Source organism: Pipistrellus hanaki, assembly GCF_964339955.1.
Source record: "Pipistrellus hanaki genome assembly, chromosome: 13".
Lineage (NCBI taxonomy): Eukaryota > Metazoa > Chordata > Mammalia > Chiroptera > Vespertilionidae > Pipistrellus > Pipistrellus hanaki.
The window spans coordinates 58326820-58349943 of NC_140515.1; the positions used below are offsets into that span (position 1 = coordinate 58326820).

The 23124-nt window shown below is 67.5% G+C and overlaps 2 protein-coding genes across 2 annotated transcripts in view; one reads left to right on the forward strand and one right to left on the reverse strand.

Moving 5' to 3' along the window:
• CISH (cytokine inducible SH2 containing protein) overlaps window positions 1-23124 on the forward strand; it is a 262755-nt gene that overhangs the window by 229576 nt on the left and 10055 nt on the right. The window lies entirely within an intron of this gene.
• MAPKAPK3 (MAPK activated protein kinase 3) lies at window positions 1005-21284 on the reverse strand. Its single transcript, XM_084902346.1, has 11 exons — window positions 21148-21284; window positions 20573-20837; window positions 6239-6378; window positions 5963-6027; window positions 5490-5569; window positions 4200-4323; window positions 3086-3161; window positions 2689-2813; window positions 2242-2327; window positions 1893-1973; window positions 1005-1276 (listed from the first exon to the last, which is right to left on the reverse strand). The coding sequence occupies exons 2-11, from the start codon at window positions 20795-20797 to the stop codon at window positions 1127-1129; spliced, it is 1152 nt and encodes a 383-aa protein (XP_084758472.1). The 5' UTR covers window positions 20798-20837; window positions 21148-21284; the 3' UTR covers window positions 1005-1126.

Here is a 23124-nt window from a genome sequence, read left to right on the forward strand (position 1 = left end):
TCGATTCTGATCGAGGGCATGTACCTCGGTGGCAGGCTCTATCCCTGCCCTGGTTGGGGTATGTGGGGAAGGCAACCCATCGATGTGTCTCTCTCACATCGATGTTTCTTTCTCCCCACTGCCCCTCCCTTCCACTCTCTAGGAAAGAGAGAGAGAGAGAGAGAGAGAGAGAGAGAGAGAGAGAGAGAGAGACGGAGATCCCTGGTGAACAGGGAGCCTCCTGGCCCCGCCCACAGCCGTCCACTCCCACGGCAGTGCCCAGTGCCCCCAGGCGGCTCTGGCCTGGGACCCGGAGCAGGTGGGAGAGAGGACTGCCTCTGTCACAGTGACGGTTTCCGGAGTAGAAAAGCGTTAAAAACACCTCCCGCCTCCGCTGAGAGGAGAGGCGCTCCCTGGGGAGGGGGTAACGGGAGGGCTGGGCCAGGGCTGGGGAGAAAGAGCCCCCAGGGCCCTGTGGGATGAGAGTGCAACCACCCCGGGCGGGAGGGGTGGGGGCAGGCTGGCTGAGCCTGCGGCCTGGGGGAGACCACGAGGCTGAGAGTGAGGGCAGGCCGTGGGAGAGATAGCCTCCCGGGAAGCAAAGGCACACAGACCCCAACTGCCCCTTCTCCCTCCCTGGCTCACTCACTCACTCGGCATTCCCAGACAGCAACTCGCTCCCTGGTCACCATGGCAACCAATGGCCAGCTGCCTTTCCCAAGGCCAGGCCCATCTGCCACCCCGCAGGCGGGCATTTTCATAGGAGGGAAGCCCAGCCACGACTCCCCGTGGCCCAGAAGTCTAAGGCCACGGCCACGGCAGGACCGGGCCACGGCCACGGCAGGACCGGGCCACGGCCACGGCAGGACCGAGCCACGGCCAGGGCAGGGCGCCCAGGTGAAGGCACTGCAGCGGCCCCAGGCACGGCCCCCTCAGACCGGCACCGGCACTGGGGCGCTGAGGGAGGGGTGGGGCCACGGTCCCCCATCCTGAAGTTCCACGTGACAAATTAAAATACAACAAAATAGTCCTTGTGTTTAAAAAAATGACCGGGGCCTCAGCCCCGCCTGTCCGGCCCGCAGGCCCCGAGGCCGGCCGCTCCGAGGCCAGCTGCTCCCAGGCCGGCCGCTCCGAGGCGAGGCCGGGGCTACTGGTTGTTGCAGCCCTGCGCGCCCGAGGAGCCCGCCTGCTTCTTCCTCCGCTTGTTCAGGAGCCGGTTGTTGGAGGTCTTCAGGTCCTTGATCTTCACCTGGTCGTAGTCCACGCGCATGGTGGCCAGGGCACTGGTCATCTCCTCCTGGGGGCGGGCGTCAGGATGAGCCGGCCGCAGAGGCCGCCCCTCCGGCCGGGCAGCCCCTTCGTAAGGTCAGCGACGGCGATGCCGCCTCTGCTGCCCAGGGACCCCCTGTGCGCCCGGCACCGGGCCTGTCCACGCGCACCCCACGGTCCTCCCCACGGTCCTCTGGGGTGGGCGCGATGCTGACCCCCGGAGGCCCACACCGGGACAGCGGGACTGGGACCCGGACCAGGGTCAGGGACGGGACCACGCGGCCTGCGGGGCACCGCCTCACGCACACGCAGGGCGCTGGGGCCTGAGGATGGTGCCCGGGGAGTCTGGGGGTTCTGAGCTGCTGCCCCATATGTGCCAGCCTGGCCTCTGCTGCGTCTAAAACCAGGCTGGACCCCTCCCAGGGGTGTGGCTCACAAGATGGCAGCCAGAGCCCGCAGGTGAGGGAGTGAGCCAGGGGCTCCGCCCAGGAGGGGGCAGTGCAGCGCCATGTGCTGTGGAGGGACCTCTGGCTCAGCCCCAGGCACCAGGCCGGGGCCAAGACCCAGACTCTGAGTAGCCATCAGCCTGGGTCCGGTTTCCTAAAACCCTGGGACCCGCAGGGAGACAGGCCGCGCCCACCCACCTTGACTTCGTCCCAGTGGTCTCTGTCCTCCTGCAGCACGCGGGCCGTGTGCAGCGGCGTCGGCGGCACCACCGTGGATTGCTGCAAGGCCCACGCCCGCGGGTGAGAGCCTGCGGGCACCTGTGGCGGGCACCTCCCCGGCTCCCCCGCCCCTCCTCCCGGGCGCAGGTGGGGAAACCGAGGCTCAGGGAGCTGACGGAGCCTGGCGGGGGCAGCGGCCAGGGGAGGCCGTAGGTGGGGTGCTGCCACACGTGTGTGGCCCCCGCGAAGCGCCCCGAGCCACCGCCCGCCCGCCCGCCCGCCCGGCAGCGCCCGCCTGGCTGGCCCCCCGCCCCCCCACGGCGCTCACGTTGATCCAGGGGTGGTTCATGAACTGCGTGATGGTCAGGCGCTCTGTGGGGTCCGTCTTCAGCAGGAGGCGGATCAGCTGCTTGGCTAGGAACAGGCGGGGAGGGGGAGGGCACAGAGTTCCTGGGAGCCAGCCCCCCATCGCGCCCCAGACACCACAAGCCTCCAAGTCCCTGACCCCCGCTGCCAGCCTGTGGGGTCCGGGGCCATCTGCTGAGCAGCAGTGGGAGATGGACAGAGGCGGGCCGGGCCGGGGCCCCCACAGGAAAACAGGGATGGGGCACGGGCCTTAGAGGGAGCCTGAAGGAGGCAAATGCTGAGCCTGTCTGACAGAGAGAGAAGCCCGAGCTCAAAAAAGCCAGTGACCCGCCCCGGGGTGCACAGCGGGTCTGACCCCCCGGGGGGGTGTCCAGGCTGAAGGCAGAGGCCCGGCGGGAGGCTCACTCACCGTCCTCGGACACCTCCGACCACTCGGGGTTGGGGAAGCCGTACTGGCCCAGGCGGATCCTGCGCTTCATGCCCGGCGAGATGGCCTGGCCCGTGTTGGAGTAGAAGGGCGGGAAGCCGCACAGGCTGCGGAGGGCGCGGGGCGTTGGCACCGGCGGGGGCAGTGCCAGGGCGGACCTTTCTCCTCCCCCGGGTCCCAACTGGGAGACAGGCAGCCAGGCGCCATGGCAACAGTGCCAGCCCTCTGTCCCCCCTCCCCCCCTCCCCGGGAGTTTCCCAGGACCACCCTCTGCCCTTGGAGCGGACAGGCCTCAGGCGGCCGGAGGAGGGCGGCCCACAGCAGGGGGGAGGGCGGCTGTGGTTCTGGGGTACACGGGGGCCAGGAGGGCTGTACTCACAGGATGTACATGATGACGCCCAGGGACCACATGTCACATGACTTGTCATACTTCTCCGGACCCAGGACCTCAGGAGCTGCAGGGCGGAGGGCAGAGGGCACGGGAGGTCTCAGCCCCGAGGGTCCAGAGCCCAGGCAGGAGCCTGCCGCCCGGGCGAGGGGGGAGCAGGAGCCATGCGAGGGAGCGGGGCTGCGCAGACTGGCGTCTGGCACCGTCTAGGAAGGCAGCATGTGTGTGAAGTTGGGGGAGGCAACGCAGCTCCCCAGGAAGTGAACCCGCATCCCGGCTGGGCTGGAGCGGGGAGAGCCTTCGGCGCCTCCAGGCCGGCTCAGGCACGGTGGGCGGGCAGAGGAGAGCAAGGCCGGCCCAGGGCTCGGCGAGGGCCCGTCACAGGTGCCCCCAGATGCCCTGTGCCCCCTGCCTCCCTGAACACACAGGGCAGGGAGGGGTGGGCAGGGCTCTGGACCCCCCTGTCCGCTTGGCCACCATCCATGGGCCTCGGTCTTCCCATCAGGGCGATGGATGGAGAGCCCGGAGGTGTGAGTTAAAAGCCTGCCACGCAGGTCCTGACACACAGGTCCAGCCATCTCCGCCCCTCGCCGCTCTCGGAGGCTCCGGAGGGAGAGGAGCCCTCGGCAAAGGCGGCACCACCCACGCCCAGAGGGCACCTTTGACAGGGACGGCGAGCTGCGGGCTGCCCGCTCACAGGGAGCCGGGAACTTTCCGGAAGCCTGAGTGTGTGCACACCAGGCCGTCCCGGGCCACAGCAGGCGGCCGGAGCCCCGGCCCCCGGGGGACAGGCCTGCCCCCTCTCGGGAAGGGGAGCGGGGAGAGAACACCGTGGCGCCAGGCTCCGCCGGCCCAGCAGCCTGCACCGCGTGTCTATTTAGAGCTGCCGTGATGTCACCCGGCTCAGGCTGCAGCCAGAATTTTCCTGGATCTATTTTCAAAAGCAGAAGCTGAAGTTCGGGAGGATATTTCTGCAGGCTCCGGCCCCCCACCTCCCTGCCTCCGGGCACACGGATCGCCCCTCCCTCGCTCCCGGGCGTTAACCCTTGGGCTTCTGCAGCCCACGGCGCCCCACGCGGGGGACACGCCACGCCCGAGGACTCACCCACGTAGTAGGGAGTGTAGCAGGGTGTCTGCAGGGCATTCTGGGTGGTCTCCTTGGCAAAGCCGAAGTCGGTGAGCTTGAGCACCGCATCCCTCTCCTTGGACGTGTAGAGCAGGTTTTCGGGCTGGGCCGGGCCGGGGAGACGGGGGTTGGAGCGAGGCACCAGGCGGGGACGGAGCCTCAAGGTGCCCTCTCACCAGACTGCCTCCCCTCTCACCCCGGCTGTGCCGGAGCAGGCAGGCCCAGGCCCAGGAGGAGAGGAAGGGGGGGGGGGGGGCGAAGCACCAGAGCAGAGCCGGGGAAAGCTCTTCCTCAGGATCGAGTGAGACGATCTGACCTTGGGTCGGGAAGCAGGTTTTGTCTACACAAGGGAACCTCCGGGGGAAGGTTTCCCTCCCTGCTGGGAGAGGGGGAAGGAAGCCGGGGCCGAAGCAAAGCAGGGTTCAGAAGGTGAGTCTGCGGTGGCTGCGGGTGGACCCGGAACCCAAGGAGAACTGTAGGGGTGGCAGGACCGGCCCGAGGAGGCCCGGAGCCAGCAGCGGGACCACAGCTGGCCCGCAGCTCGCTGGCCCAGGGAGGAAACAGGCCTCGGGAGGCCGAGCTCCGGGCCTGGGCAGGCACGTGCGGGGGCCTCGGTGTGCCTCCCACCGGCCTGATCATGACCTCTAAGACCCAGTCCTGCTGGCGGGGGAGGTGGGAGGGCCGGGGTGGGGGAAAGAGCAAGCAGCCCTGGCAACCGGACCCACGTGGCTCCTTCCTCCTCGCCGCCCAGCGAATGCCTCTTTCCCCCAAAGGCTGGCGTTAGAGGGCGCGGCCTGGAGGCTGTCCCCTCAGGAAGCCGCCACGGGGCCAGGCAGCCCTGCCCGGGGCCCGCACAGGACGTGCTCCCAAAACTCCCTGCTGTGTGAACCAGCCCATGTGGCAACTTCATGGCCCTGGGCGTGGCAATCTCTCCCTGAGCCTCAGTTTTCCCGTCTGTAGAATGGGCACGGGCGCCTAGCCTCACGGGGTTTGGTGAGGGTTAAGCAAGATGCTTTCCAGGGCCTCCCGGCTGGAGGCAGGCACTCGGCCAGGCTTGCCGCCACGAGGCTGCAGGGTGAAGGCAGCGAGGAGACCCGCGTGGCCGCAGCCGCGCGAGTGAGCTGGAGCCGGGGAGAGGAGACGGGAGCCCAGCCTGGGCCGGGAGCAGAGCCTTGAAGGACGGGCCTGCACGCACTGGGTGCTGGGAGCCACTGGGGGGGTGACTCTCACGTCCCCTCTGGTCCCCCTGACCTGGGCCCTGGCCCTCACCTTGACGTCACGGTGGGCGATGTTGTGGCTGTGCAGGAACTGGATGGCGGTGCCGATGTCACGCATGATCTCCGCAGCTTCTGCAGACACGGGAGAGCGAGCGGTGCCGGTCAGAGGCCAGGCAGCCTGCACCCCAGAACCCCATCGCATACACCTGCCCAGTCACCATCGTTTCCTTGGGGGCTGCCTTAGCCCTCGCTCCTCAGGCCTGGGCCCCTCTCCCCAGCGCAGCGGCTGGGCGGTACCAGGGCTCTGAGGCCTCCACCCCAGGCCACGGCGAGCCCACGCTCCTAGGACTCGTGGGGCGGGACACTGTCTCACCCTCTTGTTCAGCTGGGGAGACTGAGGCACAGAGAGGAGCAGGGCCTTGTCCAGCATCACACGGCAACGCTCTGTGATCCCTCTCAGTCCGAACCCTGCACCCCCTCCCTTCCCCTCCCTCCCTCCTGCCCGAGACCCAGCCTTGCCGTCACCTCTCTCGGTGAAAGCCTGGTCACCTCGCTCCTGGATCCTGCTGAACAGCTCGCCGCCCTCCATGCTGGAAGAGAGGGGACTGAGCGGCTGCCCCGGCACAGGCCCCGGCCCTCTGCCCTCCCCCGGGGCAGTCCGGCAGCGCCCTGGGCCTCGGGCAGCCTGGAGCTGTGGCTGCCAGCTGGAGCGGGTGGAAGCGAGCTCTCAGAATAAGGGGCGGGCAGTGAGCTGACCCTCCGGGGAGCCCCGGGTCCCAGCGCGGAGGCGGGCGGGCGTACCACTCCATGATGATGAGCAAACAGCGCTTGCTGCGGTGCATGTTCTCGTACACGTCCAGGATGCGCACGATGTGGGGGCCGCCCGACGCCTGCCAGTGCTGCTCCACCTCCTGCCGGGCCTTGGGGCTGTCGTACAGGACCTGGGGCGGCGCGGGGCAGAGGGGCGGGGGCTCAGGGAGGCCTGGGACCGGCCCCGGCGCCCTGCTTACGAGGACAAAGAGAGGACGGGAGGACAGGTCTCCCCCGCGTGGGGTCCCGGGGGAGGTCAGCCCCTCGCAGCGGGGCCGCTGGCCGGGGAGGCCCCGGGGGTCCCCTGGAACCCACACCCCATCGGGACAGAAAACATTTCCAGCTCTCGGGGGGCGGGGGGAGGGGGGACCTGACGGCCGGCAGGGCTCCGAGGCCGCCCTCCTCGGGCGGCAGGTGAAGTGGAAGTGGACGGGCTGGAAGGCCAGCGGCATCGGCTGTGGGGCCCAGGCCAGGGCCGCACCGGGATGGCCCGGGGTTGTGGACCCAGAAAGAGAGACGGGGGGGGGCAGAGAGGGCCGAGTTGAGGGAGGTGACGGCCTGGAGGGGTGCAGTCCGGGTTTGGGGCTAAATTTCTCCGATGACTCAGAGTGACCTCAGGCAAACTCTCCCAGCTCCAAGCCGCAGCCCACAGCCCGACGGCAGAGTCATCCCCGCAGGATGCGTCACGCACGGCAGGGGGCGGGTGGCAGCGCAGGGATCCTGGCTCGCTCGGGCTCGCTCAGCCTGGGCGACGGCCTGGAAACCAGGGATGGCTCGCTCCTGCGGCCCTGAGCTCCTGCGGGGCCCTGCACGCTGCGCCCTCCCGGCCCCCTCGGCCCACGCCGCGCACTGCGCATATTTAGGGACTCGGTTCCCACACACATTAAAATAGCGCTTCTCTGAGTGCCAGGGCCCCGAGAACAGGCCCGGGAGCCGGGAAATGCTGACCCCAGAAAACACAGATGCCACCCCGGCCTCTCGGCAGGGCCCCACCCAGGCCCAGCTGCCAAGAGCTCTCCCGGGCGGCTGCCACTCTCAGTCCGACCCTCGACCCTCGGGCTGTCCCTGGAGAGTGGCCCCGAACCTCCTGAGCCTCAGCTTCCGCCCCTTCCTCCCCCATAGCCAGGGACTTCTCTTCTAGGCATCCTCCGACGCCACCTCCTCTGGGAAGCCCTCCCTGACTACGCCGTCTACGAGGGTCTAAGGTGCCTCGTTTCCTCCCCACCCTTTACTTTTCCTCCTTTCTGTACCTTGTTTACCGAGGTAAACGCACCAATTCCAAGAGCCCAGTTCTATGAGGCTTTCTGTTGTTCTTTCTATGACCAGCTCAGTGAATTCTGACAATTGCACACACCCCTGGAAGCCACACCCCCATGGGGACAGAAAACATTTCCAGCTCTCGGGAAGCGCCCCCGCGTCCCCTTTTATCCCCCTCCTGGGTAGCACTGGCTCACAACCTACAATTAGCTGTGCCTTTTGATAACCCTAATCACACTCACACACACACACACACACACACACACACACTGCACTTTCAACATGCCTGGCTCTGATCGGAGCCTTTATAAACGCTGGGAAGCTGGATGGCCGAGTCCCCCACCCCACCCCACACACCGGACCGGGGTGGGGGCCCGGCCAAGGACGGGGGCAGAGGGCCCACGCCCTCCAGCATCGCCTCAGAGCTGGCCACGCCCCCACACCACGCCCCACCCAGGACCGAGGCGCCCTCTGTGGGTGGGGGCATTCTTCCGGGCAGGAGCTGGGCCAAGGGCAGCGGCATCTGCCGCTGGAAAAGCCACCTGCCACTTACACACGCGCTCCTGTGTCTCCCGGGAACGGGGTGCCCCCTGTGCGGCCAGCGGGCGGGCCCAGCCCGATGCACAGAGGAGGAGAGCGGCCCAGCGGGGAGTCCTGATGGGGCTGCAGGACGGCCCCTCCCCGGGAGGCCACGTCACGGGGGGGTGCCCCACGCCGAGAGGCTCTGGCCACACTCCAGCTCGCAAGACTCGGGAAACTCGTTCTGAAACACACGTGTGCACAGGCGCACAGGCCTGTGCACGGGCAGGGCGTGTGAGGTGGGGGGGGGGGTGTGCCTGGGAACACGGGTACATGCGGGTACAGGCGGGGCGTGCGGGGTGTATGGGTGTAGGGACGATGGTGTGAGGGTGTGGGCCTGTGGCTCCAGCCTCTGTGATGCTGGCTTCGAGCCCCAGAGGATGGGGCCCATCCATCTGTCCACTTATTCACCTAGTATTTCCTCCTTCTCCGAGTGCCCGGCCGAGGACTGGCACAGAGAGGGGCCCAGGAAAGACTGGGGTCTTGCTGTCACTGCCCAACCCGTGACAGACAGCCCTGCCCACACAGGTGACCACGCCAGACCTTCTGCTCAGACCACTGCTCCCACTGGGGCTCCCTGAGCCTCTGAGAGCTCGGAGCTGGATGTCTGCAGCCGCCCGGTGAAGACGTAGCCCTGGCACCAGCCCACCGCCTCTCCAGCGCCTCCCAGCCCAGGCGGGCCACGCAGCCCACAGCCCCCCACATGCTCAGTGCCCGCAGCCCATCACCCGGGGCTGGCTCTCCTCAGATGACAGAGTCACGGGCCTCCATCTGTCCCACACACCCAGGAGGCCCCGGGCCACCAGCCTGGGTAGGCAGCTCTCCCCGCCCCGCCCCCGCCCCCGCCCCCGCCCTTCCCCGCGGCCTCTGCCGGAACCCCCCTCCTTCCGGGGCAGCAGCCGGCCTCCCACCTCCCACCAGCCAGGCGCCGGCAACTGAAGAAACACGGGTGCTGGGTTTCGTGACACCCACAGCCCGAGGTCCTCCCTAGGACAGAGGGAGCTCTGACGCCAGGCACCCAGGCCTCCCTCCCTGCGCGCCCCCGAGCCCCTGCCCGGCCCCGACCGCAGGGCTGCAGGCGTCTGTAACCCTCGGCATGACGGGGCCAGGGAAGACGAGAACGCCGTTCTCTGTGAGCGAAGAGGAGGAGGCACGCAGCGGAGGCCAGGAGGTTTTCACGCTGAGTCCCCCCGGTGGGCTGGGCGGAGAAGGGAACCAGGCCGGAGCTGGCTCTCACCCCCAGGGACGGGAGCTCACCGACGCCCTGAACTCCCGCCAAGACCAGATTCTCAGCCACTTAGCACTGGCTGTTCCGGAGGGACAGGTAGGACAGCCGGCCACGCCTTCAATGACTGACTGTGCAAAGATACAGCATCAACGGCCACAGCTAAGATGGGCCTTCATCAGCACCTGGCACCGCGGCCCGGCATGAGCCCGCACCCGGCACCGCCGCCCGGCATGAGCCCGCCCCCGGCACCGCGGCCCGGCACACCAGCAGGAGTGCTGATAACATGAGGAGGCCCGTTACTTTCCTAGGCCTCCGGCTCTGTCCTGGGCCTGAGGATGGAGAGGGGAGTGGCAGGAGGGGCTGGCATGGCCCTGACACCTCCTCCCCCGCCGGGGGGGCGGGGTCTCCTCGGAGCCCCAGCAAGGCCAGGCTCCGCAGTGCACATGCTCAGTGCCGCATGTGCTGGCGGCAGGACCAAACAGGATATTACAGAAAAATGCGGGCTTTCAGCTCATCTTTTTCCCTGCGGGAGCCTCTGTTCTCTGCAGGGGAGGCTGGGGTGAGAACAGCACTCTGCATCCGCCACACGCTCAGCCACATCTGAGGTCCCTCCGGCTCCCAGCGCCGAGGTCCTCCCCTGGGCCAGGGGCACACTCACCCTGCCCCTGGCCGGCCAGTGTGACCTCTGCTGGCTGCTCTGTCCACTCAGAGCAGAGGCCTCAGCCCCAGGATGGGACAGTATAGACTGACCTCGAGGTCAGGAGTCAGAGCAGGGGTGTCCTTTTTTAAATCCTCACCTGAGGATATGTTTTGATTGATTGATTGATTGATTGATTTTTATTATTTTTATTTATTTTTTGAAAGAGGAAAAGGGGAGGGAGGGGAGAGAGAAACATCGATTGATTGCCTCCCGTCCAGACCACACTGGGGATGGAACCTCCAAACTTTTGGTGCCCAGGACGATGTCCCCACCCACGGGGCCGCCGGGCCAGGGCAGGCATGTCCTGTTAAGGCCTCAGCATCTTCCTTCTCAAGCCAGAGCCACCCCTCATCCCCCACCCCCAAGGGCACCAGAGCCACTGGGGAGCTGCCTGCCAGCGTCAGATCGAACATCTTAGCCACAGCTTCGCATTTAGCGCCCCAGCCGGTGGCATCACTCCCGCAAGCTCATTTCCCAGCTTTCCCAGCTTTCCCAGCTCATTAGGGCTAATGGGACCGAACGGGACCGAATGGGACCGAAGGCGCAGCTCGGGGCGAGCTGGCCTCGCACCGGACCAGGCCTCGCTCCATCAGGTCCTGACCGTGTCCTGTGTCCGGCCCCGCTGGCCGGCCGCTGACTCCTCCGCCTCCACGGCTCCCGCCACTCCCCTGACCCCACATGCCCGGTCCCCGCGGGATGCTCAGCCTTCCGGGCAGTGACTGGGCAGTGACTGCCTCTCCCCCTGGTGCCCTGCCAGCGCCCGTGTCCTGAGAAGCCCGGCATCTTCCTTCCGCTGTGGACACACTGAGACTCTACGCGCTAAGGGGCTTCCAAGTCACAGCTGAGCAGGGAGAGTCCATCCCCACGTGGACCTGGTGGCCCCGGGCAGTGGGACCCGGTGGCCCCTGGCAGTGGGACCCGGTGGCCCCGGGCAGTGGGACCTGGTGGCCCCGGGCAGTGGGACCTGGTGGCTCCGGGCAATGGGACCCCTTGGCCCCTGGGCAGTGGGACCCGGTGGCCCCGGGCAGTGGGACCTGTCGGCTCCGGGCAATGGGACCCCTTGGCTCCGGGCAGTGGGACCTATTGGCTCCGGACAGTGGGACCTGGTGGCTCCGGACAGTGGGACCTGGTGGCCCCCGAACAGTGGGACCCGTTGGCTCCGGACAATGGGACCTGTCAGCCCCCGGGCAGTGGGGCCACGCAGACAGCTGCTGGGCTCATTCCCACGTGGAGCTGGGCCCCGCGCCCCTGGCTCCAGACCAGGTCTGCACTGTGGCCATCACAGCTGCGACGTGCCAGGAACCGGCCCTGGACCAGCCGCGTCACCCCTGAGCGCCGGCCCTTCCCCAGCCGGTCACGCACCATCACCGTCCGCGGAGGAGGCCGAGCACAGGGAGCTGTGGGCTTCTCTGGGTCACCGGCCCACACGGCCGCCTGCCCGTCCCAGTGTCCTCCGGGGCGGGGACCCAGCCCTCCGCCCGGGGAGGCCTGCCATTCCACAGATCCTTCCCGGCGCCCACGCTCACGGGCAGCCCCGCCTGGGCCCGGGCCCGGAGCCGGGCACCTGCTGCCCCCGGTGCCGATGTGGGTCAGGAGGAGTCACTGCCACTCGGATGCCTGACAAGGACACACGCCCTAGGCCAGCGGTCAGCAAACTCATCAGTGCCAAATGTCAACAGCACGATTGACATGTCTTCGGAGAGCCACATTTTTTAAACTTAAACTTCTTCTAACGCCACTTCTTCAACACAGACTCGCCCAGGCCGTGGTGTTTTGTGGAAGAGCCACACTCCAGGGGCCAGAGAGCCGCAGGTGGCTCATGAGCTGCGGTTTGCCGACCACAGCCCGAGGGAACTGGTCCCGGCTCCTTTCTGTCCAGAGCCAGAGCCTGGCAGAGCAGCAGGATGGGAAAGGGCAGCGCCTCCGAGGGGACCCAGGGAGAGGAGGCCCCAAACAGCCGCTCCCCTCCCAGGCCGAGGCCTGAGCGCCGATGGCAGTTGGGGGGGTGGGGGGGGGTCAGAGCTGCCAGGCCAGGACCTCCCTGACCGCCCACCAGAGTCCGGGAGGGGAGGGAGGGGAGGGGGTGGCCGAGGCTGTCGCGCATTCTGAACCTGTCGAGTCTCAGAAACACAGAATCCTCTAATTTGATAAATTTTGGTGTTTACCTCAGTTTACCTACGGCCCACCAGCCACAGACAACCTGGAAACAAAGCCGGAAGTGCCAGGTCTGGGGAGGGGAGGAGGCGGTGGGGTGTGCTCCCAGGCGGGGAGGGAGGGGGGCAGCTGCCAGGTCTGGCCTTCCGCCCCCGCCTTCCCGGGGGCCACCCCGGCGCCCTGGGGCCCCCTGGGGCCCCTGCCTGCCCTCCGAGGGTCCAGGTCTCTCTCCTGTAACTTCTATGGGGATGTTCCTGTCAAAACCAGCTCCGTGACTGGTGCTCTTCCTCCTGTGACGGCGGGAAACAGGACGCCTCCTCCGAAGACTGCGGGATCTCAGCAAGCACACGTGTTTGTTCTCATCTCAGAGAGAACACCCCCTCTGGTCCCTCCTCATCAAGCGCCACAGACTGTGTGTCCACAGGGCACAGAGGGCAGCCCACCCTCCCCAACGGGGGGGGGGGGGTCAGGGCAAAGGAGGCCGTGCCTAGTGACCCCGCTGAGGCACTGCTGCCCTGTCCTGGCTCTCAGCAGTGACACCGGGAGGAGATGTCACCAAGATGGACAAAGGACTAAGAAGGGGGCGCTGGGGGCCTGGGCCTGGCACCCCCCGGAGGCATGGCGCAGAGGCCTAGGGAGCCTCCATCTCTCCCGGTTCCCTCGACTTCATCCCCGTCCCTGCAGCTCCCCACACAGGCCCGGCTGAGCACAGGCAGCCATGGCCCCACTCAGGCAAGGGAGCCGGATCCCAGCCTCCCCGACCCCTGACCCCTGACCCCTGACCCCTCTCTCTCCCTGGCGTGTTCAGCCAGAGGGCTCCCCGGTTCCAACGCCCGGCCGCTCCCTGGTGATTTGCCCGGCTTCCCTGGTGACGCCTGGGTCGGGTGGATCGGCTGCTCAGAGCATCATCCTGTACACCGAAGGGTCACGGGTTTGATTTCCGGGCAGGGCACGTACTCAGGTTGTGGGTTCGATCCCCAGTTGGGGTGCATGCCTGAGGCAACCGAACCACGTTTCTCTCTCACATTGATGTTTATTTCCCTCTCTTGCCCCCTCCCTTCCTCTCGCCGTAGAATCAATGGAAAGCATGCCCTCTGGTGAGGACTGAAAAAAAGGAGCCACAGACATGATAGGGGAAGCAGGGAGGGAGGAGGAGACCCGGCGGCCTCCAGGAGACCCAGTGGCCCCCCGAGGACGCTCCTGCGCGGGAATGGCTGCATGACCATCCCCTCTCGGTCTTCCCAGGGCACGCGCCCTGGCACCGGCCCAGCTGACTCCGGGTGAGGGCCATGGCGTCCAGAGGGGAGGGGGTCTTCAAACTGAGCCGTACCCCAGAGCCCGGTCCCTGGCGGAGCCCAGACCCTGCGGGCGGTGCCACTGCGGCTGCCTGTCCCCTGGGAACCTCAGGGGGGCGTCCGGGTGTCCTCTAGCCACTCTCTGTGCTACCCATCCACTTGCAAGCTCAGCTCCAGCAGGGGGCACGGGGGGGGGGCACCATCGCGTGCTTCCTGGCACTGCCCGCCAGAAGGGGGCCCCGGTCCAGCAGAGCACCAGCCCCTCCTCTTCCAGGTGGTCGGCTGTAACCAGAGGCCCTGCTCCCGGTCCCCGGCAGAGCCCGCACACAGGGGGGGGGGGGGGGGAGAACGGGGATGGCTGAGAGCCACGACCGGGCTGCCAGTCAGGCTGGGGTTCCGGCCCAGCCTGGGCGTGTCCCTGCGAGGTGGCACCCTGCTGAGCAGCTCTGTCTGCCCGGCCTCGGGCTCTGCACTGTGCCGTGGCGGTGGCAGTGGCCCGATCGGAGACCCTGTGGTGCCGCGGTCAGCAGGTGCTCTCACCCCCACCCCCAGCCTGTGCCTCTGCCCCCGGGGCACACGCAGAGCCACCAGCCCCGGGCCACGCCCCGGGGAAGGGGCTGGCTGTGCGGGGGGCTTCTGCAGAACAAGCTGTGTGTCCCTCCGGAGCCCGCCCTGGCCTTTGTGCCCTAAAAATAGCCTCTGAGCCCCGCTGGGGTGAGGGGTCAGTGCGGGGTGCAGGCTCAGTCAGCGGCTCCGGGTGCGGGCCAGGCAGTGCGGGCCAGTGTGCGCCCCGTGCCCCTCGGAGGGGGCCGGCTACACGGCACCTCTCAGCCTCCCTGCCCCTCCCCAGGCGGCTCCCGCTCCGAGGCCCGGCTCCAGCCGCGGGAGGAGCCATGGAGAGCCGGCAGCAGGGCCGCGGGAGGCTGACTTCCCACGCCCGGGGGGACACCTCCGGTCACACGCTTGGCCCAAACGCTCCTGACTCCGCGGCTGCGGCTGCCAAGGCCCAGCACCTCGCCACGGCCGGCGGCAGGAGGGGACGTGGGAGTGGCATGGGCACAGCCAGGCGCTCCTCCTTCCTGCCCCGCACCCCCTCCCCGGGCCCGGGAGGACCCCCAGCCCCGGGCCAGCCCTGCCTGTCGCCTGTCCTCCGCCGGCCTCCGCCCCGGGCTGCAGAGAAGAGGCCCCGCCAGCCGGGAGCCGAGAGGCTCAGTGAGAGCAGCGGAGCCCGGGGGGTGGGGGGAGACAGACGGGGCGACAGCAGGAGGAACGGAGCGGAGAGAAGAAATGGGAGGGACAGGAGGCAGGAAGACAGAAAGAGCCACAGAGACAGCAGCAGGGACAAAGCCCTGGTCGTCCGAAGATAACGGAAACCTTACTCCAAGCCTGCAAGGCGCCCTGACCACTGTCCTCGCATCGCAGGCCCGCCCGGCACTGGGAGGCCTCCTGGGCTCCTGGCCCCTCGACAGCTGCCTCCGCCCGCCTCAGCCTGCACCCCAGTTCCCACCAGCAGGTCTCAGCCCCCGCCAGGCCCCAGGGCACTCAGTCCACAGGGCGGTCAGGAGGGGAGCCTGGACGTGAGCTCCTCCACCCCCTTTCCCCCCAGGGGCTGGCCTCCCAGGTTCAGAGTAAAGACAAGCGAGTCCTCAGAAAGGCCGGTGCTGCCGAAACCAGTTTGGCTCAGCGGTAGAGCGTCGGTCTGCAGACTAAAAGGTCCCAGGTTGGATTCCGGTCAAGGGCATGTACATTGGTTGCGGGCACATCCCCGGTAGGGGGTGTGCAAGAGGCAGCTGATCGATGTTTCTAGCTCTCTATCTCTCTCCCTTCCTCTCTGTAAGAAAGTCAATAAAATATATTTAAAAAAAAAAAAAAAAAAAAAAAAAAAGAAAAGGAAAGAAAGAAAGACAGACAGACAGACGGGTGCTGTCTCCACCCCAAAGCGCCCGGGCCACCTCTGCCCCCCGGAAGCTGCTCTCCCGGCAGGATCGCGGGGAGCCTCCCCCAGGGCTGGCTGCACACAAAGGCGGGTTTGCAGACGATCCCGGAACTGTCCCCACCCGCGGTCACTCGGGGAGAGAGTGCAGGAGGGTTTCAAGCCTGGAGCCTGCTCCTCCCCGACCCCGGCCGCCCCTCACGTGGGCTCATGCAAGGTCTCCACCTGACGGGGCGCGGGAGGCAGCCCCGAGCGCCCCAGGGAGGAGCCGGCAGCCGGGGTCTCGCTGCCCCGCCCCGCAGACCCGGACGCGCAGGGCTCGGCGCACGCAGGGCCAGGGGTGCGGGGACACCTCACCCGGGTCTTCCCGGGCATCACCTTCGGGGCCCGGCAGCCAGCGGCCAGGCTGCGCCCCGAGGAAGCTGGGGGGCTCAGAGCAAGAAGCCCCACGGGCGGCCCCGTGCAGGGTCTCCCACGGCGATGCCCCACGGGAAGAACGGCTTCCCGGGCAAACCCCGCGGGCAGCCCTCTGCTGCCGTGCAGGCCGGGGCCGCCCACACAGCCGGAGCTGGACACCCCGCGGCAGCCTCCACCTGCTGTGACCACAGGCTCTGCGAGAAGAGGGAGCCCCCTCCCCCCGACAGAGGCCTGGGGACGGTGAGGGGTGAACCTGAGGGACAGCCCCCCCCCCCCCCGACCTTTCGGCCTCGTCCTGCAAGCCCGCCACAACGGCCTCTTGCTCAAAGCCCTTCCTCCAGCAGCCCCGCCGAGAGCAGCCACATCCTGCCGGACAGGCCTGCCGGGGGAAGTGGTGCCCACAGCGGGCACGGAGCTGTCACGCCAGGCAGGCGGTCAACACCCTGCCATGCCCTTCTCAGGCCAGAGACCTAGACGCGAGCAGGCAGGCTCCTCCCGAGGCCCCCGCGGCCCCGCCCTGCGGACCACAGGGCGTGGCTGACCCAGCGCCGTTCTCAGGCGGCCCCGCAGCCACCCATCCCCGCGCACGGACCCCGAGGGGTCACCATCATCCACCCGCCCCCGAGTCCTGTGTCGGGAGGAGAGGTCGGCAAACACCAGAGCAGCACCCGGCTGGTCTTCCATCAGGAGCCGGGGCGGCCAGGGCTGCCGAGGGCCGTGGAGGGCGGTGCCAGGCCCCGCCCAGGAGCCCCTCCCGTCGCCCGCAGGTCTGCACCAGGCACACGGAGGTGACCTCGGGGCTAAACTCCAGCCCTGCCCCTCACCAGCTGTGGCCCTCGGGCAAGGCGCTCACCGCTCTGAGCCCCAGTGCCCCATCCACAAAACGGGAATGGCAGCAGTGAGGTGAGCTAGCACGTGTGTGTCATGCATGGAACACGGGGCCTGCCAGACAGAACGCTCTGGAAACTGTCAGCTGTCGGTGAGAATCCCGGAGTCCACACCGCCGAAGCCCGGAGCCTGGAGCGCCGGCACCGGCTCCTGACGGAAGACCGGCCGGGAGGCGGGCGGCAGCTCCTCACGCCGTGGGCACGGCCCGCTGGGCAGGCGCACAGCATCTCCCCACCCTCCCGCCCGCCGGAAACTCCACGGCTGCGTGGCTCAGGTCTGAGGCCTCCGAGGATCCCGGGGGAAAGAGCAACATGCCAGGCAAATCAGCCAGCAGGCTCCGCCAGCGTGGCAGCACCGGCCCTACACCTTCCCTCCCAGGAGAGGGGCCTGGGGAAAGGCTCAGGGCGGCGACCACTGGGCCGCCAGCCCCTCGTCCACTTCCTGATAAGCTGACTCAGTGGCAGGCGCCCCTGCGGAGGCTGACCTGACCGGTCTGGAGAGGTAGGCGAGGGCGTGGCAGCTGCCGAGTGAGCCGGCACCTGGCCCGCTGGCAGCCGCACCCACCCCAAACCCGGCTCCCGCGCCCGCTCCCACAGGCCCGCGCCCATGGAGCAATGCGGGGATCTCCCGGGCATGCGCACCCGCGCCCACCACCCCGCTCTGGCTGACAGAGCCCAGAGAGGAGGGCGCTGGGAGCCCGGGGGGACCTCCAACATGCTCCACGGTCAGGGCAGGGGGCCCCGCCCGGCCCAGCGCCCCGAGAGCAGGGCCAGCGGGAGGACTCCCTGCCCTCCCCGTGAGGAACCCCGGCCTTGGCCTCGCCAGGCCTTTCTTGCTTTTATTTACCTAAGCGAGCGCCATGGTTACCTCGCCCGCCAGGAGGCCGAGGACCACAGGAGGGCCGGGGAGGAAGTCAGGCGCCCGGGGGCTTCTGGCCGCTGCGGCAATCCCATCCCAACCAGGCCACGCAACTTTCTCACTACAGCTCGGGTCCCAGTCTTCACCTCTGTGATTAGGGTGGAGGGGCGGGGTCTCTGATGTGCCGGGGTAACTGGTGGGGACAGAGCTTCGGGCCCGTGCCCCGTCAGGAGTGACACTCCGAGGTGCCAATCAGCCCTTCGGGCCTGGGAAGGGGCACAGTGAGAAGTCAGCAGGAGGGGGTCACTGCGCCCATACTCAGCAGGCAGCCCAGCTCCTGCCCAGGGGACAGCAGCAAGCACCCAGGGTGGCATGGCCAGCAGCGTGAGGGCACTGGCTGCGGAGGCTGCCCCGGGCGGGGGCCCCTGAGCGACAGCAAGGCCGTGGGAGACCGAGCCAGCGGTCAGGGCCGAGGGAAAGGGGAAGAGGCCGCTCCCCGGAAGGAGGGGCCTGCTCCCCCAGGGCCCCCGCAGAACAGCAGCAGCCACTGGGGCGGGCGGCGACCACAGCTCTTCCTGTTCGGAGAGTGCTATCAGATGCTGGGCGCTGTCTGCCGTCTTCGGGCCACAAGGCCGAGAGGAGGGCCCGGAGGGAGGCCGGGGCACCGGGCCTGCACCACCAGGAAGGGCAGCGGCGGCCTGCACGTGTCCGGGCTACGAGGTGAAGACAGGCCAGCCCGGGGAGCTGGGATGGAGGTGCGGGGGGGGCAGAAAGTCACGGAGCCCAGAGGCCCACCTCGGCTGACCTGGGCAGCTGGGGAGGGGGCGAGGCAAGGCAGAGAAAGGGCTGAGTCCCTGGGCCCAGGCCTGCCCAGGTGCTGAGATGCCCAGGCCCTGGCCCTCCTGGGCAGGGGGCAGAGGCAAATGTCAGGAAAAGTGCCGCCTCCCTCCTCCAGGCGAGGCCACCACACCCCGGACAGGCCCCACGCACCAGGGGCTGTGCCAGCCCAGCTTGGGGGGTGTAATGTGAGCCTACCTGGCTGGGTAGGGACTTCCGGGCGTGGCCACTGGTGTGAGGGGGCAAGACCTGGAAGGTGGGGGCCAAACCTCCTCCACGGCCCTCCCGAGGGCCAGCGTGGGGCCAGGTCCTGCGGGGCCTAAGCCCTAAGCCAGTGGCCTCGCCAGGCTCACCCATACAGCCTAACGGGCCCCGCGGGGAGCCGGCCAGCGCCCAGTCCGGAGCCCAGAAGGCGCTGGGGCCCCGGTGCAGGAGCCGTGCTCTGGAAGGCGCTGCAGCCAGGAGGGCCCCGAGTCCCTCATCAGACGCGGCACCAATGGGCAGGGCCTGGACCCAGCCTGGTTAACGCTGGTGCTACCTGCCCCACCCCATTGCAGCCCCCTCTCAGGCCTGCCTCGCTCACAGCATGGGGCCGGTCAGAGCCCAGCCCTGGCTCACAGGGCCGTGGACCTAAGAAGAGATTCTCTGGCCTCAGGCAGCCCCTCCCCACCCAGTCTGCACCCCGACTCGAACACGGGTGAAAGGGCTAAGGCGGAGCTGAGAGAGAGGGTGGGCATGCTCCCTTCTCACCCCCGGAGCCCACCCCCCTCAGAAGAGCCATCTTTCCCCCGAAGGACTCCGAGAACCCGCTGCCTGGGCCTCCCAAAGGGCCCCACCCCCACCCCGCTGCTGGGTCAGCAGGCAGAGGAGCCGATCTGAGACCCGGCCTCGGCAGCCCACCCCGGGCCTCCTCTGGACCCAGCCTCCTGATCCCCAACACCACCCAGGGACACCACCCCCTCTCTCAGCTCTAGTGCGCCGGGGAAAGACACAGGGAGCTGAGCCCAGGCTCCTGCTCGGACGCTGGCAGACCCTGTGCCCTAAATAAGTGCTGTCGCCTCGCCAGGCCTGCCCGGGGCGCTGTGCCAGCAACTCTATGCCCATCGTCTCCTCCCCAGCTCACACCAGCCCGTGTCTCTCCCCTCTCCCCGCAACAGAGGCAGAGACCTGCTGTCAAGACTCCAGAACCTACTCCAAGGTCACGGAGCCCGCCCATGCAGGCCAGAGGTCAGAGCAGGCCTGAGAGCTCAGGCTCAGAGTGGCACCACCTGTACCCCGGGCAGGTCCTCTGCTGGGCTCCGACCTCCAGGAGCCGCTCCGTGCCAGGCACTGCCCATCCAAGCGGCCGAGGCCACAAACTGAGTTAACTGAAGTTCTCAGATTCAAAGGATTCCGGGTATGGGGCAGGGTCCGGGCCTAGAACTAAGTGACTTCAGCCAGAACTAGGTGGCTAGGCCAGCCACCCCCACCCCACACAGAACTCGCCCGATGCCACCTCCGTCAGGGAGCAGCCTGAGGTGTGCCCTGGCTAGCTGGCTGGCCCGCCCTCTTCCCAGGAGCCAGGCTGGGTCAGGCATGGAGCAGGGCTTGCCTTGTTGCGCCCGGGGCCGGTGACTCAGCGGCAGCCGTCAGCAGCCTCCTGCCCGCGGGTGTGATGGGCATCATCAGCCTTGCCCACCAGGCAGCCTGGGAAGCTCCCGCGGGCCCAGGCAGGCAGGCAGGCGGGCAGGAGAAAGGAACTCCCTCCCTCCTCAACCCCCACCTCCAAGCTTTGTGGTTTCTCTGCCTCAGAGGGAAAGTCAGACGCATTCCAACCACGGGAGCAGCTCCAGGATCAGGGCCCCTCTCGGTGGCGGGAATACACAAGCCCAGCCAGCACCCCGGGCCAGGGGCCACTCCTCCACTTCCGGGTCCACAGGCTCTCCACAGACTCCACCCCTCCGCTCCCTGGGCCACCAAGAGTTCAGCGGGGCTGAGCCTCAGTTTCCCACCTCTAACGCGGGGCAGCCGGGAGCCTGGCCCCGCGGGGAGGGGAGGCTGAGGCTGAGGCTGAGGCTGAGGCTGAGGCTGAGGCTGAGGCTGACACCTGATGCTGAACCTAAGAAGGCGGCGGGAGGCGCACAGCCCTGCGGCCGGCCCTGGGGTCCCGGGGTCCCTGCGGCGCAGGGAGGTCACTGACCTTCAGGGCGCACTTCTGGCCGGTGCGCCGGTGGACGCACTCCAGCACCTTGCCATTCACGCCCAGGCCCAGCACCTGCTTGGACAGCTGGTAGTCCTCGGTCACGGCGTGCTTCTTGGGCTCCCGCCGCCCCGCGAGGGCCGGGGCGCCCGCCTGGCCGGGGCCGGAGGGTGCGCCCGGCGGGGGCACCGCGCCCCCCTGCGCCTCGCCCGTCTCGCCATCCATGGCCCCCGCGGGGCGCGCAGAGGCGGCCCCAGCCTGGCACCTGGGGAGGAGGGAAGAGCGAGTTTCGCCAAGACTCCTCCAACAACACACCCCAGCCTCCTCCAACACACCCCAGCCTCCTCCAACACACCCCAGCCGCGGCGCCCCGAGCCGGACGGGGCTGGGGGTGCGGGCTGGGGCGCGCTGGGGACCAACTGCCCAGGGTCGGACGGACGCGCGGCAGGGGCGGGGGTCGCGCCGCCTCCGGGCGCCAGCGAAGCCGCCCGGGGCACCTATGGGTGCGCCAGGGGCCGTGGGTCCCGGGAACGGGCGGCGCAGGGGCGCGGGGAGGGCACCTGGCGAGCGCGTACCTGACCGCAGGGCACCGGGCAGCGGCGCGGGCGAAGGGCAGGGGCGGCGGGAGCGGGAGCCGACGGCCACGGCCCGGAGCCGCGAGTCTTGCCGGCCGCGGCCCACGTGACCGCACCCCCTCCCCCGCGCGCCTACAACCGGAGGCCGGGCCTGGTCAGCCTTAAAGGGCCAGGCGTTCCCCGGCGGGACGGGGCGGGGCGGGAGCCCAAGGCAGGCCCCGCCCCGAGCTGTTATTTGCATAAAGGGGCGTGGTTTCCGGAGGGCGGCAACCTCTCAGGCTCCCGGGACCTCCCTGGCCCGAAAAGGGGTCCCTCCAGCCTGGGCTGGGCGAGCCCCTGATTTTAGGAGCGAGCTAGGAAGTCTTGTTCCTCCACTTGAGTCGGTTTTGTTTTTTTCCTTCTCTTTTGGCGGCCTTCCATGGGCTTGTAAACCTGAGACTTCCTTCCCGGGGCCCAATCTAAAATCCTGATTTTTGCCCACCTGCTGAGTGAGAGAGCATTTCGTTGTGATTCGCGTCTCTCTGCCACTGGCATCTCTCTCCTGTGTGCACCCCCTGCTCATACCGTTAGCTTATTTTTTCCCTTGGGAGGCATCATTAACTCAGAAATCCTAAATTCCCATTCAATTTTCCCCTTAAAGTTTGGGCTTTTAGGATCGTGTTTAAAACGTCTCCTCCTGCTGAAACCGGTTTGGCTCAGTGGGTAGAGCGTCGGTCTGCGGACTGAAAGGTCCCAGGTTCAATTCCGGTCAAGCGCATGTACCTTGGTTGCAGGCACATCCCCAGTAGGGGGTGTGCAGGAGGCAGCTGATCGATGTTTCTAACTATCCCTCTCTCTTCCTCTCTGTAAAAAATCAATAAAATATATATATTTTTAAAAATAAAATAATAAAATAAAATGTCTCCTCCTGCTCTGGCCAGTGTGGCTCAGTTGGTTGGGGTCTCGGCCGGCGCACCAGAGGTCACGGGTTCGTTCCCCGTGGAGGCCATTGCTTGCAGGAAGCGGCTGATCATTGTGTCTCTCTCACACCCATGTCTCTCTCACTCTCTATTTCTCTCTCTCTCTCTCTCTCTCTCTCACTCTCTATTTCTCTCTCTCTCTCTCCTTTCCTTCCTCGCTAAAATAAATGACAAATAAAAACTCTCCCCCTCCCACACCCCGGTGACAGGTTCTCTATTAGCTTTGTGATTTCCCCTTCCACGTGTAGGTCTGTTCTTAGGCTTCCTTACTTATTTTGAGCCAATTTTCCCATCAAAAGCTGTGAAACTCCTATTTCACCCAGGAGAAGCAACTTGTCTAGAGCCGCAGGGGGTGTTGTGTCTCCTTGGACAAATCTGCTCCACGCCTGCGTGTGTCCCCGTCTCATCCCCAACCCCGAGGCCGAGGGACCTAACCGAACCGGGAGGCTCACCTGGACTAGGCAGGTGCGACTACAGCTTCCCTCCGCGTGCCTCTGCTGCCATCTACAGGACACCCGCGGGACCGCAGCTGCCGGGCCCTGTCCCACACACAGGTGTCTCTGAGCTGCTCTGGGCTTTGGGATTGGGGACCAGCGACCGCCCCTTCCTCCCGCCCCCTCCCGCATGCCTCACAGACGCACGTGGACGCCTGGGCTTCGGGTCCAGGCTCTTCAGAGCAGCAGCTCCTGGTGAGTGGGGACCCGCTGGGTGCAGACATTGAATTGAAGGCCCTTTAAGGCTAACCGAGCCCAAGGTGACCTTCAAACCAGCAGGGTCTGTAAAACAGGAGGCCTGGTGGCAGCCTCAGCTGACCTGCTGAACCGTTCTTTTCGATCAGACGCTGGGTGAGTGCTCTACCTGGGCACCCAATGATCTCACTGGATTGGAAAAGCAAGGGCTGTGCCCATCCCATGCAGCCTATGTGACAGACACGCAGACAGAGAACCCTGAGAGGTCAAGCCCCCTGCCAGAGGTCAGTAGCCCCCATCCCAACCCCAAAGAACACCTCCAGGGCCAG

What these genes read in the sequence shown, in the direction of transcription:
- MAPKAPK3 (XM_084902346.1), bottom strand. Translation starts at nt 20,797, where the DNA reads ATGGATGGCGAGACGGGCGAGGCGCAGGGGGGCGCGGTGCCCCCGCCG. An exon ending in TTGCTCATCATCATGGAGTG is followed by an intron (nt 6,028 to 6,238) that starts GTACGCCCGCCC and finishes CCTCTCTTCCAG; the next exon opens with CATGGAGGGCGGCGAGCTGT. An exon ending in ACCACTGGGACGAAGTCAAG is followed by an intron (nt 1,277 to 1,892) that starts GTGGGTGGGCGC and finishes GCCCGCCCCCAG; the next exon opens with GAGGAGATGACCAGTGCCCT.